This window comes from Jaculus jaculus, chromosome 13 (assembly GCF_020740685.1).
Source record: "Jaculus jaculus isolate mJacJac1 chromosome 13, mJacJac1.mat.Y.cur, whole genome shotgun sequence".
NCBI classification, from domain to species: domain Eukaryota; kingdom Metazoa; phylum Chordata; class Mammalia; order Rodentia; family Dipodidae; genus Jaculus; species Jaculus jaculus.
Window position 1 is genome coordinate 923617 of NC_059114.1, and position 16828 is coordinate 940444.

The following is a 16828-nucleotide window of genomic DNA, read 5'->3' on the forward strand; positions in this document are numbered from 1 at the left end:
TCAATAAAGAGAATGGGCCCTACCAAATTTCTTTGGAGGGAAGTACTATAAAAACATTTCAAACTATTTTTTTAAATATATCTTTACTAACAAATAGATGTCTAACTTGCATGTTGCTGCTTGTGCTGAGTAATATTTTAGGTGCTAGAATCCCTTTATATAGCTTCCTTCCTTTGGCGCCGACGCCAGGCCTCGGCCCTCTCCCTCTGGGACCCAGGTCGGGCACTTCCGGTGAGGCTCAAGCGGGTTCCGGGTTTCAGTGCGTCGGCGGGGTCTGGAGGGAGCGCTTCCAACATTTTTGTTTGTAAGGTTCGCCTGGAGAAGTGGCGTTCGTGAAGTGGTGTCCACAATGGTAGGTTGGGTGGGGATGAGTGACGGTGTGAGGCCAGAGCGTAGTCCGGGCTCGGCGGGCCGGCGCTGGGCGGCACTGCGGCCGAGGTGCCGAGTCACTCGCCGAGTCCTGCCGTCCTGGGCCTCGAGCCGCCTCGTATCCTCTCAGCTTGCTCAGGGCTTGATTCTCGTTCCCCTCGGCAGGACCTGAGCTCCCTGAGGGCAGGAAGCAAGCTTCTACCTCTAAGTGTTCAACACGCAACAGGTTTCCATAAACTGAAAGCTGACAGGAAAGTTTTTGGCGGAGAGAGATGGGGACAGGAACACCCGGCGCTCTTCAGGGAGATTCCTTAGAGGACGTGCATCCCTGGCCGGACACATCCTTCTCTCCAAGTCCCCAGAGCTCTGAGCATCCGAGTTCGTGCCTTCGGCTGTGTAGTCACGTTGTTCAGCCGACCACGACTGTAGTTAGCTTTTTCTGTTTTAACACCTATGATCTTTAACACCTGCATTCCCCTTGGCATACTTTATTTCCTTTAATTCCTACAATCCTGGAGGCATAGGTGATTGTTATCATTTCAAATGTGAGTACGCTTTACAGAGAGAATCTACTTGAGGTAATAAAAGCGAGTGGAAATTTGAATTCAAGCTGCATAGCTGTCTCATTACCACTGTATAATGGTGCTGTCTTGTCACTTTTATTTGTTTCTTTAAAAATAAGGGATTGGCCGGTTGTGGTGGCGCATGGCTTTAACCCCCACTTAGGAAGCAGAGGTAGGAGGATCTCCAAGAGTTCATGGCCACCCTGAGACTACATAGTGCATTCCAGGGCAGCCTGAGCTAGAGTGAATCCCTACCTCAAAAAACAAAACAAAAATCCAAGGGATTAGCCATGTGCGTGGTGCAAGCAGTTCGAGGCCTAGTCTGGGACCACAGAATGAGTTCCAGATTAGCCTGGGCTAGAGTGAGACTACCTCGGGGAAAAAAATTGCAAGGGATTATTTCATTTTTATACTAAATGTATCACTGTCAAATCATATTTCTATTTCCAAGTTCATTTATATAACAAACACTTGAGTACTTCATATGCTTAGGTGTTGGAGGAGCAACAAGGGTGGGGCAGAGGTCATGAGCTCATGAGTGAATGAAGTAGAAGCACATTGTTAAAGGTGTATACTTGATGCATATTTCCAGCCTTCATTTTTTTTTTTTTTTTCAAAGAGAAGCCTTGACTTAGATGGAATAGCTTAGTGGAAGGAGCTTTTAGGAGACCCTACCTTTCAGGTTTCTGCCACAGGTTGTGCATCTAAGATTGAATCAAACAGTTCTTTTGCTTAAAAGGAGAAAAAGACAAAAGATTGAAACGGCTATGCTAAAAGTCTAGTGCCTGATGATACATTTGAAGCAGGAGTGTGTTTTCTCTTCATTTAAGGAAGGTAGCTAATTCAGCCTATTAATTGTAGAAACACTAATAAACTACTTCATCACTAGATGGTTTCTCTACTACTTACTGCGTATCAGAATTGATTCAAGAATTATGTGCTATACTGTGATTTCTTTGTGTATGTGTGAAAAGCTTAAATTTGTGGTGTTAAATGTGTTCTTATTGTTCACAGTAGATGTCCAAAACATTTGTGTAATGCAAAAATGAAACTGATGTTTCCACTGATACTTCTTCATTTACTACCCTTCCTCACAGCCACTGGCAGCCATTCTCTGTCTCTAAATTTGATTTTTGCAGGTATCACATGTGAGTGGAATCATGGTATAAACCCTTTTGTGACTGGCTTATTTCACTTAGCGTAATGTCCTCAAGGTTTAGCCATTTTGTAACATGATAAGATTTCCTTTTTTAATTTATTTATTTATTTATTTGAGAGATAGAGAATGAGTTGGTGTGCTAGGGCCTCTAGCTGCTGCACATGCACTCCAGACACATGTGCCACCTATGCATCTGGCTTACGTGGGTCCTGAGGAATCAAACCGAGGTCCTTTGGCTTTGCAGGCAAGCGCCTTAACCGCTAAGCCATCTCTGTTTTCTTCTATTTTTAAGAGAATGGGCTCACCAGGGCCTCCAGCCACTGCAAACGAACTCCAAACACATGTACCACCTTGTGCATCTGGCTCATGTGGGTTCTGGGGAATTGAACTGGGGTCCTTTGGCTTTGCAGGCTAGCGCCTTAACCACTAAGCAATTTCTCCAGCCCTATACTTTCTTTTTTAAGGCTGAATAATACTCCATCATATGTGTGCACCACATTTTGTTTGGTTCTCTTAAATAATAGTACTATAAGAAGGAATGCGTAAAGATGGTTCATAATCCTATTTTGGGTTCATACCCTTGATGAGATTTTTTGTTTGTTTGCTTGCTTTTTTTTTTTTTTTTTCTTTTTGGCTTTTCAATGTAGAGTCTTGATCTAGCCCAGGCTTACCTGGAATTCACTTTGTAGTCTCAGGCTGGTCTCAAACTCTTAGCTATTCTCCTACCTCTGCTGAAATTAAAGGTTTGCACCACCATATCCAGCAATTGTTTATTTTAAGCACGATCTCACTTTATCCCAGGCTGGCCTTGAACTCCTATCTCAACCTCCCAAGTGCTGAGATTAAAGGCATGTGCCATCACCCCCAGCTCATGATGAGATTTCATATCAGAATGTTTGAAATTACTCCAGGTTGATCTGTAGCATGCTCCTAAGCCTGGTGTTAACCCATAGCTTAACGAATCTTACCAAAACATGACACCATGTTTTGACTTTGCTATAGTGAAGCAGTGCCGCAAAGAGAGGGAGGTAAGGGAGGGAGGAGGGAAGGAAGAAAGAAGGGAGCCTTTGTTTTGTTCTAATACCAATATCTCTTTTCTTCCTTCTAGTTCTCCTTCAACATGTTCGATCACCCAATTCCCCGGGTCTTTCAGAACCGCTTTTCCACACAGTACCGCTGCTTTTCTGTATCCATGCTAGCAGGGCCTAATGACAGGTCAGATGTGGAGAAAGGAGGGAAGAGTATGTGCTTGTTTTTATTTTGAATAGTAACCTTTCCTGCCCTAAGTCTAAAAACTCTGTAGCCTTTTCCACCCCTTACTTTGCATGTGGACGCTGGACACTAGCATTACTGTAAAAATGTCACTTGTCCCAGGTTATAGATGGCGGGAGTGGGATTCTGATTATGATTAGATTGATGATGGAGTCATTCAGTGCCCCAAGATAAATAACATCAAGTAATATTCCTTATGAACGGTAATTATGAAATTCTGTTTAAAACTTTTAAAAGATATATTAGAAAGTGTATCTTGCCTTTGTTCTATTTGTTTTTATTAATATTTCTTAACTATTTTTTCCACAGTAATTATGCCACCCTCAGCCCTCGATCAACTCAGTGAGTATTTTCTAAGTGATATGACAACTTGGGTAATATAAATATGGATGCCAAAAATCAGCATAGGCTCTTCAGTGTGTCCAGACCTAGATGACCTTTGTCAGAATGTAATTAGGAATCCACTTTGGAGAGCTTACTAGTCTGGGAAAACCAAGAGTACAAGTGCCTGAGACAAGGCAAGGTTTGACAGTGGCTTGCAGTGGCCTGTGGGCATTGTACTTTCCAATGGGAGTCAACTTTCAGCTTCTATAGCTGGGAGGTACTTTGGGGACAGAAGGCCTGGACCTTGTCCTCTGACTACCCTCCTCAGCTGTGGTAGTAAGGTCACACTTCCACCTCTGGAGAGCTGCTGCTTCCTGAATTGCTTTGGAGCTTCCTACCCAAGCTCTTTCTTCATTAGGCTTTTAGAAGAGGCCTCCCTCTGTGGTGTGTTTACCCAACCTAACTGTTGCAGTTACTTTCTTGTTGCTGGGACAAGATATTGCTAGACAAAAAAAAAAAAAAAAAAAATTTATAGTAGGAAAGGGTTTATTTCAGATTTACAGAATCCAGGGGAAGCATCGTCAATGGGGGGAAAAGCTGGCTCACTTCAGCATCCACAGGAGGAGAGTGAGAGGCACTGAACACTAGCAAGCACAAATAGCCTGAGCTCTCTCCACACATCTAGGAGCACTGCACTGTAAGATCCAGCCCCCGTGAAACCTCACCAACAGGGCTCCACTTGCTGGAGACCTAAAATTGCAAGCTCAGTCTTAATCCAAAATCCCTGAGGCTCTGAGGGACATACATTCATGTTCATACCACCATACTAACAAACTCCCATCTATCCCAGTGGCAGAAACTATGGATTTTTGTCTACCCTACATCCTGCTGGCTCCTATCATGGTGTTCACATTTCAAAGGAGTGGCTTTTACTTTTTTTTTTTTTTTTTTTTTTTTGGTTTTTCAAGGTAGGGTCTCACTCTGGCCCAGACTGACCTGGAATTCACTACGGAGTCTCAGGGTGGCCTTGAACTCATGGCGATCCTCCTACCTCTGCCTCCCGAGTGCTGGGAGTGTGCCACCACACCCAGCTTAGCTTTTACTTTTTGAGATTACATGGGTACAGGTTTTGAATGTCTCATGGGGGTGGGGGATGATCCTGCTCATGCCACCGTGGAGAGGGCTGTCCTTTTCAGCTGGGTCCCAGGGCCCTTCACAAGTGTAGCTATGGCCAGCTTCTACCCCACAGGAGCCCTGGCTCATGGTTTATTAATAATAAACATGTTACTTTGTGAAATTGTGATTATAAAAAATTACAAGTACTGCATAGTTAAGTTAGCAGGTTCCTCTGGGCCATGTGCTGTGTTCTCAAAGGTAGTGATGTGTCTACCTTGAGCGGTAGGAGACTGTTACGGGCATATACTCAAGTCTAGAGGATCAGGCCACAGTGAAGTGGCAGGAAGGCTCTTTGAGGAGAGGGTGCTGGGTTAACATGGTTTCTTCTCCCTGTGCTTTGGGCTTTTACCTCATCTATGATTCATGATCTCTTTCTTTTTAGGCCGACTTAATATTACTTATCCAATGCTGTTCAAACTGACCAATAAGAATTCTGACCGCATGACACACTGTGGTGTGCTGGAGTTTGTTGCTGATGAAGGCATTTGCTACCTCCCACACTGGGTGAGTAGGGCTGCCAGGATCTCTGTGCTTTGACCTGTGTTACAGTGTGGGGACCTTATAGGAATGCTGCCTGCCTGCATGCACACTTAGGAGTCTGATCTCCAAGCAGAGGAGGGGTCGAGAAGAGCATGCTGTGCCATATCTTAAGCATATACTGAGTATACTTGAGTCACGCTGACTCAGGAGATGTCATTGCATACTTGACTGCAGCTGTCAAAGGTACGTGAAACTCCAGAGTATTCCTGCAGACTTTCTTCCTTTAGATGATGCAGAACTTACTACTGGAAGAAGGAGGCTTGGTTCAGGTGGAGAGTGTCAACCTTCAAGTGGCCACATACTCTAAATTCCAGCCTCAGAGCCCAGACTTCCTGGATATCACCAATCCCAAAGCAGTGTATCCTTTTGGCCTAAAAATGATTCCTCTAAAGGAGAGATGCCCAGCAGTTATCAACAACAGGCACTTTGTTAAGTCTGTGTGTCTTTGGGAATCATGCATGTGTTTGTGATTGAAGTTATTGTATTGTAAGAATAACTGCATTCAGCAGCATGTCCTCTTGGCCCTGCCCTAGCACTTTGAGACCTCTGGTCATTTTCCCAGTACGTAGAGCCTTTTTTCAGTTAGTCCATGCCACCAGGCACAAAGACCAGGATGCACAGTATGTCTAGTAGAAGGACAGGATTGCTCATTTGCCTTTGACCTCAATGTTTGCCTGTAAGCCTAGGGCATATAAGGGTGGCCAGTGTAGGCAAGGGACATGTTGTGTGTGAGCTGTGATTGCAATCTCTATTTTGAGGCTCCAGTTGGCTTATTGTTAATATAATATATGAATGTCTTTATTTCTTTTGCAGTTCTGGGGCTTTAAATCTTTTGTTGGTTTCTAGGATGTGGTAGGCAGGTGATCTACTACTAAACCACATTTCTATGCCTATTTATTATTTAAATACTTGAGAAAACAAAGGGTACTTGGATGTGATGATACGCACTTGTAATCTCAGTACTGAGGATAAAGAGGCAGGATAATTGTGAGTTTCAGGTCAGTCTGTACCCTTGTCCCTGTGATGGACTATACTTTTAAACCATGATCTAAAGTAAATCTTACATTGCTTCTTGTTGGATATTTGGTCACAGTGATAAGAAAAGTAACTAATACTGTTAGAACAGAGAAGTGAGGAGCTGGTATCATAACATAGCATGTTCCAAAGCATGCAGAAAGTGATGCAAGGTGGATGAGAGTGTAGGTCAATGTGTTCTCTCAGGAGTCATAGAGAAGAGTGTTTTATTGTAATAGTTCTTCATATTGTTAGTACTACATGGCACAAATGGAGAGTATGTGCCCGCTGTGTTACCTTGTGTTGTAGTCAGCTCCATATTGTTGGGGTGAACATCCAAACCAGACACAGTTTATGGGGGAAGGAATTTATTTCAAGCTTATAGATCCAAGGGAAGTTTCATCAAAATGGCAGAAGAAGCTGGCTGCCATGCATAAATCCAAGCAGAGAGACACTGCCAAACAGCATCACAAGTAAGCATAGCCAGAGCTCAAAACCTCTTTGCATACCTTAGGCTGAAATTCAGATCTGCCCCCAGTGACACACCCCCATGTAGCTGGAGTCGGCCTGTAGGGGCTGAAGCTGCAAACTCAATTTTGACACCTGAGTCTATGATGGACATGCATTCACATGACCACCCCTTGACAGCCTGTCTACAGATTAGAAAATGCATTGAGAAACTTTGCCTGTCTAACCACCGGGGATGTGATTGCCATCAACTACAATGAAAAGGTAGGTGAGGCCAGTGTGGCCTAGAACACACCTAACAAATGTTGAATTAGTGTGCCTGGCAAGTCAATTTTTGTTCACCCCAGAAAAAAGGCAGAGACAGACCAAAAACTATATTATATCCCAAGTGAATTAATTGGGGTTACTTACAGGAGTTCAGATGAGGTGGGCTGGCTGCATCACTGAAGTCACACCTCAGCATGGGTGATGACTCACCTACAAGTAGAGGTCCCTGCACCATTGGCAGCAGCTACTGCACAAGCTTCTTCCCACAGTAACTGTTCAGTGCCTTAGGAAGGGGGCTCCTGAGTGGTGTTTTTGTTTTTTTATGAGAGAGAGAATTGGTGTGCCAGGGCCTCTAGCCCACTGGAATCAAACTCCAGATATGCATCACCTTGTGTGCATGTGTGACATAGTGCGTCTGCCTTAAGTGGTTTCTAGGGAGTCAAATATGGGTCCTTAGGCTTCTCAGGCAAGCACCTTAACCACTATGCTATCTCTCTAGCTTTTTTTTTTTTTTTTTTTTTTGTCACCCTCCACAAGGCACAAGGTAATGTTTTTAATCCACAACAAAGAACCACCTGCATTGTCCATCCTGGTACTTAATGGGCCTTCTTTACATGGTATGCCTGGATCATAATTCTGCCTACTGTTTACTTTGTAAAAATTCTTGGCCTGGAGAGATGGCTTAGCAGTTAAGGCACTTGCCTGCGAAGTTTAAGGACCCAAGTTCAACTCTCCAGAGCCCACGTAACCCAGACACACAAAGCTGAGGCAGGTGTCAGATCACACAGGCCTAGTAGGTATTGCAAGTATATGGAGTTTGATTGCAGTAACTGAGGCCCTGGTGTGCCAATTCTCATTCGTTCTCTCTCTCTTTCTCTCTCTAAAATAAAAAAATAAATATATCCCTTGCCTCACATTTAGAGCTCTAATTCACTCAGTGACTGTTAAGGATTTATTGAATTTATAGGCAAATAAGTTGACAAAAAGTCATACTTATTTACACTTATAATAAGTTATAATCATACTTTGTGTACCATGGCAGTAAGGCTGCTGGTTCTGCCATTGTTAAGAACATCTTTACTGGCAGGACATGGAGGAGTATGCCTGTGATCCCAGCAGTTAGGAGACTGAGGATGCGGGCTCATTAAGTGGGTTCAAGGCTGGCCCAGATTACAATGCAAGATCTTATCTCAAAAAGAAGTGGGAGGGCTGGAGAGATGGCTGAATTTAAGGCACTTGCCTGCAAAGCCTAAGGACTCAGATTTGATTCCCCAGATCCCATGTAAGCCAGATAGATGTACAAGTGGAACATACATCTGGGGTTTGTGGTGGCTGGAGGCCCCAGCATACCCATTCTCTCATCTCTCTCCCTCTCCCTCTCTAATAAATAAATTAAAATAAAATGTTTTTTCAAGGAAAAATAAAAATTGCTAGCCCTTTGCTATGCTGAGGAGCCAGAAAAAGACAACTGCATCATCCTTGTCTTTGTAACACCCTTCCTGGAAAGCAAGCAGGTCCTGGGTCCATCAGTGCAGACACTTGCCTAAAAATCATAATGGCCTGCATTTGATTCCTCAATACCCACCTAAAGCTAGATGTACAAAGTGGTGCATATATCGGGAGTTTGTTTGCCACCGCTAGAGGCCCTGGCATGCCCATTCTCTCTTGCTTGCAGATAAATAATTTTTTTTTTTAAATGGGCTAGAGAGATGACTTAGCAGTTAAGGTGCTTGCCTGTGAAGCCTAATGACCCAGGTTTGATTTCCCCAGTACCCACATGCACAAGGTGGTACATAAATCTAGAGTTCATTTGCAGTCACTAGAGGTCCTAATGCACCCATTCTCTTTCTCTATCTGCGCCTCTCTCTCTCTCTCTCTCCCTCTCTCTCTCTCTCTCTCTCTCAAATAAATAAATTTTTTTTAATGTTTTCAGTGTAGTGGTACATGTCTTTAGCCCCCAGTGCTGCCTTAGAAATGTTGTTGATTTTTCTGTTCTTTCTGCAGATCTATGAACTGCGAGTGATGGAGACCAAACCTGACAAGGCTGTTTCAATTATTGAGTGTGACATGAATGTGAGTTGCTTTTTCCAGTTTCATTGAGGTTAGGTCAGGATCCCAAGAAGAGGTGTCACACAGCCCCTGTGTGGGTGAAGAGGAAGGATATGCTGTTAGAAATTACAAGGAAGCTGCTCACATAGTGAACCATCCTGGGGAATGTCCCCGGCATTCTGCACTAAGGTAGCTGAGTCCATAGTGAGCTCAGACCTACAGAGATTGCATATTCTGAAGAGCAGGGGAAACTGTCACAGCCTCCTGACTGGGAACAAACTGGGTGCATATAACACCTGGGTGGTGAGCAATAAAAATATTACAGATTCTTGGGCTGGAGAGATGGCTTAGCGGTTAAGTGCTTGCCTGTGAAGCCTAAGGACCCCAGTTCGAGGCTCGGTTCCCCAGGTCCCACGTTAGCCAGATGCACAAGGGGGCGCATGCGTCTGGAGTTCGTTTGCAGTGGCTGGAAGCCCTGGCTCACCCATTCTCTCTCTCTCTCCCTCTATTGGTCTTTCTCTCCCTCTGTCTCTCTCAAATAAATAAATAATTTAAAAAAAATATTACAGATTCTCATGTAACATTCTTTTTTTTAGAGAGACTGGTGCTGCCATCACAGAGATCTTTTTTGTTTCCCCCCAATGTTTTCATTTATTTGAGAGAGAGAATGGGCACGCCAGGACTCTCAAACAAACTCCAGACACATGCGCCCCCTTGTGCATCTAGCTTATGTGGGTCCTTAAGAATCAAACCAGGGTCCTTTGGCTTTGCAGTCAAATGCCTTAACCACCAATCCATCTCTCCAGGCCTCATGTGACATTCTTTTTTTTTTTTTTTTTTAAATTGGCCAGGCCTGGTGGCACACGCCTTTTTATTATTTTTTGTTTATTTTTATTTATTTATTTGAGAGCTACACAGAGAGAGAAAGAGGCAGAGAGAAAGAGAGAGAATGGACGCACCAGGGCTTCCAGCCACTGCAAACGAACTCCAGACGCATGCACCCCCTTGTGCATCTGGCTAACGTGGGTCATGGGGAGTCGAGCCTCAAACCAGGGTCCTTAGGCTTCACAGGCAAGCGCTTAACCGTTTAGCCAACTCTCCAGCCCTCATGTGACATTCTTAAGATGCTATAAGTTTAGAAGTGGAAGACAGCAGCTAGGTGTGGTGGCACACATCATTAAACCCAGCACTTGGGAGGCAGAGGTAGGAGGATTACTGTGAATTTGAAGCCGGCCTGGGCTAGAGTGAGGCCCTGCCTTGGGGTGGCAGGGGGAGAGACAGATGTGCATTAAGTATGGTATGTCAATAGATGAAAGATAGATTATTGGTTATCAGCAACATAGGGGATCTTTGTAATACTATGTAATATTTTAGTTGTGGTGGATACACAGACCTCCATGGTAATAAAAACTTACTACTAGTTATGAAACACATGTACATTATAACCAGGGAGCTATATATAAGAGCAGTGTGTCTGTTAATGTTGATATGCTGTTAGTGATACTGACCTATAATTTATAATATGTTGCCATTAGAAAAATTAGGCAAAGTATACAAGGTACATCTTGCAGCGTTAGTTCTTAGAACACAGAATCTACAGTTGTCTCAATTAAATAAGGAAGTTGAGTGTTGCCCTGTCTTAGAATTTTACCTTTCATCTTGGAAACACAGGTGGACTTTGATGCTCCCCTGGGCTACAAGGAGCCAGAAAGACAGGTGCAGCATGAGGAATCAGCAGTAAGTGGCTTCCCAAACCCCTTCTTCCTCTATCCCGGGGCAAGCCCTTTTCTGTACCCATACTTCCTTGAGCGTGGACTGTTTGGGCTGCCTAGGTGACACCCCTGCTTCTCTTCAGGACTCCTGGAAGGCATTGTGTCCTAGCTAGTGAAGACTGGGGACAGCAGTAGAACTGGGAGGTTCTGGGAGAAGCTGACCATCTGTGTTGAGAAGCTCATCATCTCCTGTTTTTCTGTCTTCCTATCAGGAAGGTGAAGCTGACCACAGCAGCTATGTTGGAGAGATGGGCTTCCGCGTGAGTGCCAGGCAGCGAGTCTCGTTCTGTGCTTCCTGAAGCCAGGACATTCATTGCAAAGTGTTCTCTCTGATGCTCTGTGAACATCAGCAGGATTTAGCCTCTGGGTACTCCTATGTACACACAAGTGAAGCCCTTGCTCAGTTACCATGTACCCCTTTATATCCTCTACATTTTCCTCTCTACTCTCCTGGAATCCTGGAAATCCTGTAAAACCTCCAACTTTTCTTGCTCTTTTCAAAACTTACCGACTTAGGTCTATGGATATAGCTTAGAGACAGTGTACTTGCCTGGCAGGTGCAAGGCCCTGGGTATAGTAACCTACCAAAAAGTCCAACTATGTAATAGACACGCAAAAACCCTTCCAAATGCTACCACATTTGGTTGATATTCTAAAAACACATCCTGTTTTTATTTACCTACAGCATTTGAATGAAAGTCAGCTGTAAACATGACTCATACAAACAAAGCTGCTAGCTAGCCATGCTCCCTGAAAAACATGCCAACACTCGGGTACCAGGAAACAGTGGAGGGGCCATAGCTGGACATTTGGGAAGCTGGTCCTGGGGAGGAGTTGTAAAGAGACCTTAGCCCATCCACAGGGCCTCTAGCTAGGTGGACTCTGTAGACATCAGCCCATTACTGCTGCTGGTTGCCTGTGTCATACAGCTCTTGTGGCTGCCAGCATTCTAGTAGCTAGGGAACAAGGGCTTTAGATTTGAATAATCTGGGCAGTGCCACCAGCTCTTACTCTGTAATCTCTGAAAAGAGGGTACATGTGTGCTCTCTCAAGGCTTAGCATAGAACTCTTCTGGCTTGCCTGTTTAGGCCTTTTCTGGCTCTGGTAATAGATTGGATGGAAAGAAGAAAGGAGTCGAGCCCAGTCCCTCCCCAATCAAGCCTGGAGACATTAAAAGGTAGGTTTGTCCTGGTTCTGCCCCTGTTAGAGATTTGTCATTCTCCAGGAAAGGTCTGTGCCAACCCCATGAGGTAGGAGAGCCTCCTTTTAGCATTGGAGATAAAGCTGAGCCAGCAAGCTACTAGATAAGTTCAGATCTCCATTTGCACTCGTGTGGTGATAGAGTATAGCAGTGGTAGGTCTAGTGACTCATGGTAAACCCTCCTGTAATGGCCTTCAGAGCATGGATAGGGATGAAAATTATAAGCTGTTTACCATGTATGTGAACAGAAGGGGAATGCTGGGGTGAGTTAAGTGTAGCACTTGTATGTGGGGATCTGTGAGACCAGGCCCATAGTCTGTAGTCTTCTACCCCGCCACAGCTAGTGTTTGTGCTAAAGCCATTTGCCTCCTGATTCCCGGCTAGAAGGTGCAGGTGAGTGCTGCAGCATACTACAGGCACCAGAAAGACACTCATCTTTTCTGCTTGCCTTCCTCTTGTCAAAAGCAAATTTTAGTCTTTTCTGGAACTAACATTTCTCCTTGTGTATCCATCATCTTCACAGAGGAATTCCCAATTACGAATTTAAGCTTGGTAAGATCACTTTCATCAGAAATTCACGACCATTAGTCAAGAAGGTTGAAGAGGTAAGTTTATTCTGTTAGCCATGAGATGTTTGACTTACTAATAATGACTAGGTTTCTTATCATTCAGAGTAGGGTTTTTGTCATAATTTCCCTTCTTGGGGTTCTTGATGGCCTGACTACTCTGTACAGCCTTTATAGACATGCTAGCAAGTCAGGGATTGAATGCCAGCTCCAGGCTGTGCCACAGAAAAGCTAGGGGCCCAGGTGGGTCTCGTCTTGTCTATGCTTACTGTTTGTTTCAGCACTGGAATTCAAACCCAAGGCCTTGCACATGTGGCACTGCAACCCTAGCCCCTTTTCCTTATAACAGAGCTAGAGCTTGCTATTTCTGAATAGCATCTCCAGGCTGAGCAGATGATGTGAGATGGGGGCCATAGGACTGAGTCCTGCAGAAATGAGCATAGGATATATAATGATCCCCAATGTATTATGGTTTGACTTAGGATTTTTCATCTTCATGCTGATAGAAAGTGGTAGACGACAGTAGTAGAAACCTGTCATCTGGATTTTTGAATTTTGTTTCTTTCCTGGGCTATATGGTCCTCTCTCAGTGCTGAGCAGTAACAAGGCACCGCAGCTTGGTGGTTTAGGAGTACTACATGCCTTTTCAATTTAAGATGGGCTTATCAAAACAACCCTTCATACTTTGAGAAAGGGTTATGCCTTCAACCTGAAAAAAGGTAGAAATAGAGTCAAGGTTTTGTGATTCTGTGAGATTCTTGGTGCCATAAGTTATGGTTTACATTAATAGTTCAGAGAAGTTTCTTATGAATAATGAAATAGGGAAAATGGATAGGTGCTACTTGAGCCCACAAAATGAGGCATTTATTATAAACCTCTAACAATAATATCTTGTCTTTACACCTAGGATGAAGCTGGAGGCAGATTTGTTGCTTTCTCTGGAGAAGGACAGTCATTGCGTAAAAAGGGAAGAAAGCCTTAAGTCCAAGACTCCTGGCTGATTGGAAAATAAAATCAGTTGCAACATACTGGTTTTCATTACTGGCTCTGACAAGGATGAGACTATCTTAAGAAAATGCTGTTATTTAAGGTTTGCTTAGAGTTACCTAGGATTTATCAAGTTTGACCTGGAGTTGGAACCAATGGAACTTCAAGAGTGTGGACTCAATTTGGGGTGGAGAAAGAGCTGTCTTCGAGGTCCTATAAACAACACCTCCTCTTGCTTCGTGCTTTTAGCTCAAGCGCTCTCCCATTGCTTCCTCAGAGCAGTTCCCTGATTCCTAGCAGAATCAGTGGAGAGGAATGAACATACTTTAACTTCAAATATTCTTTTTAATTTTCCTTTTTTCCTGGTTTGGTTACACAGGCAATGTCTTTAGCTTAGAACAAAAGTGGTTTAAGTCAATAAGCTCTATAAACAGTGGCTGTCCCACCAACTCTAGCTGCAAATTTAGCATTTGAAAAGGTTCTATTTTTATTTTATATAATGACTTGTCTTCAGAAGTACCACTTCTAATCCAGGCATGGTAGCTTACACCTTTTATCCTAGCACTCAGGAGGCTCAGGTAAGAGGATCCTCATGAGTTTGAGGCCAGCCTGGGCTACAGAGTGAGTTCCACATGAGCCTGGACTAGGGCGAGACCCTGCCTCAAAAAGCCAAAAGAAAGAAAGAAAAAAAAAAAAGAAAGAAAGAAAAGATTACTCCTTAAGATGAATACCTAATCAAATATTTCACACTTTATTTTTATTTCATATGGAAATAGTTGGCTCCTTAGTGTGAACCTGTTCTGTAATTAAACAACGCCATGATGAAGCCAACTGTGTCAAATGTGTCAGTGTGAATACATGCTAAGTAAAGGTATGTTCCTCTTTCTCTACCCTCTCCCATTTTGTAGTTGTATTATTAAAGGATCTGCTGACCTGTCTTTGTTTTATTTTTAATTTATTTGCAAGCAGAGAGATACAAAGAGAATAGGCATGCCAGAACTTCCAGCCACTACATATGAACTCCAGATGCATGTGCCACTTTGTGCATCTGGCTTTTTGTGGGTACTGGGGAATCAAACCTGGGTCCTTGGGCTTCACAGGCAAGTGTCTTAACAGCTAAGCCCATTTTTTATTTTTTTAAGTGCTGGGATTGAAACCAGAGCCTATTAAGCATGCACCTCTTCCACTGAGCTGCAACCACAGTGCCATTTTTTAAATTAAATTTGACCTCAGATGTGCACTTTATTTAATGCTTGATCTTTTAACATACTGATGCAGTTATTTTAGAATTGCTCCTTGAGAATAATTATAAATGAAGAACTACAAATAAAAAGAGACACTGATTAATGTTTGAGTCACCTCCAGCTATGTGATTAGGTACTGACATGGATTGTGGTTGTGCTACCAGCCAGAAATTAGAAGAAAGCCTCCTTACAGGTGTTTCTGGGGCTTCTGAAGAGTATGGGGACAAACAAAACTTCCTGATAGTTAAGAGTGGGGATAGTGAGGTCTAGCAAGGTCTCTGTAGTTAGGGCACCTCCCCAGGGTGGCGGCCCTGGGGGCTGCACATGAAACCTTAGGAGCATTGATGAAGGCCATGATGTTCAAGCTTTGGCCCTGTGGCACAAACCATCACTGGCCGTATATGGTGGCTCATAAGAAGGTATGAGCAATGTAATGACCTGCTAGTCTTGCCACGTAGAGGCCTCCGTTTCATGAACAGAGGTAGAAGCCCACTTGAGCAAAAAGCCTACTTTTTTAGGATCACATTGGCTGACATTTTCAGCGTAGCCCTTAGCATATGATCTGGCTCCATTTAGAGAACTATTGTGTAGATTTCATAGGTTTTTGATAGTCTCATCAGCTAGACTTTTGACCTTTGTTGTTCTGTTGGGAAAGGCCTTTTCTTGGCCTCCACTTCTAACTGGGTTCCTTGGGGAGATCATTTTGTCTCTAGACACCCATATACCCCTCCACCTCTGTATCCCAGAACATATTACAATCAACCACCCTTGCTTGCTTTGTATGAGTTTACCTCCATCCTGAGTGGATACTCAGGCTAGATCACTGTCCTGGCAGGTTCACTGCTTGGAGTTGATGCTATCTGTACTTATAAAGGTGAACCAGGACTGGAGAGGTGGCTTAGCAATTAAGGCACTTGTCTGCAAAGATTAAGGACCCAGGTTCAGTTCCCCAGTAAGACCCATATAAACCAGATGTACAAGGTGGGGCATGTGTCTGGAGGTTATTTATAGTGGCTAGAGGCCCTGGTGCACCCATTCTCTGCCCACTCCCCCTCAAATAAAATATTTTTTTAAGTTATTTTAAAAAAGTGAACCAAGAGCCAGGTGTGGTGGCATACGCCTTTAATCCCAGCACTCCGGAGGCAGAGGTAGGAGGATTGCCGTGAGTTCATGGGTAGTGAATTCCAGGTCGGCCTGGGCTAGAGTGAGACCCTACCTCGAAAAAAAAAACCAAGGGCTGGAGAGATGGCTTAGTGGTTAAGATGCTTGCCTGCAAAGCCAAAGGACTACAGTTCGATTCCCCAGAACTCACATAAGCCAGATGGTGCATGCATCTGGAATTGTTGGCAGTGGATGGAGGCCCTTGTGTGCCCATTTCCTCTTCCCCTCCCTCCCTCTCTCTCTGCCCCCTTTCTCTCAAATAAATAAAAATTAAAAATATTTTTTTAAAAAAGTGAGCCAAGTCAGGAGTGAAGGAGCTGTACAATGAGAACTTTAAAACACTCAAGTGAGAAATTGCAGAAGACACAAGGAAATGGAAAGATATCCCATGTTCTTAGATTGGAAGAATCAATATTGTGAAAATGTCAATCTTACACAAAAGCAATCTACATGATTAATGCAGTCTCCATTAAAATTCCAATGGTATTCTTCACAGGAATAGAAAAAAAAAATCCTAAATTTCATTTGGAAGCAGAGAAAACCTCAAATAGCCAAAATGACTTTGAGCAACAAAAATAAGGCTGGTGGTATCACCATACCCAATTTTAAGCTATATTTTTAAAAAAAAAGCCATAGTAACAAAAACAGCATGGTATTGGCACAAAGACATGTAGATCACTGGCTATCTATATGTAG

General features: G+C 43.6%; 1 protein-coding gene across 3 annotated transcripts; it reads left to right on the forward strand.

Moving 5' to 3' along the window:
- The first annotated feature begins 216 nt into the window (after positions 1-216).
- On the forward strand, positions 217-14665 carry Ufd1 (ubiquitin recognition factor in ER associated degradation 1). 3 transcript variants are annotated; one of them, XM_004670768.3, is made up of 12 exons: positions 217-352; positions 3200-3332; positions 3673-3705; positions 5246-5367; positions 5631-5761; positions 7077-7149; positions 9157-9225; positions 10873-10938; positions 11186-11233; positions 12062-12150; positions 12698-12779; positions 13648-14665. In XM_004670768.3, the coding sequence occupies exons 1-12, from the start codon at positions 350-352 to the stop codon at positions 13720-13722; spliced, it is 924 nt and encodes a 307-aa protein (XP_004670825.2). In that variant the 5' UTR covers positions 217-349; the 3' UTR covers positions 13723-14665. The 3 variants fall into 3 exon arrangements, with proteins under 3 accessions (XP_004670825.2, XP_044988897.1, XP_044988896.1); XM_045132962.1 differs by having other exon boundaries at positions 274-352; positions 3200-3277; XM_045132961.1 differs by having other exon boundaries at positions 276-352; positions 3200-3306.
- Positions 14666-16828: the final 2163 nt, after the last annotated feature.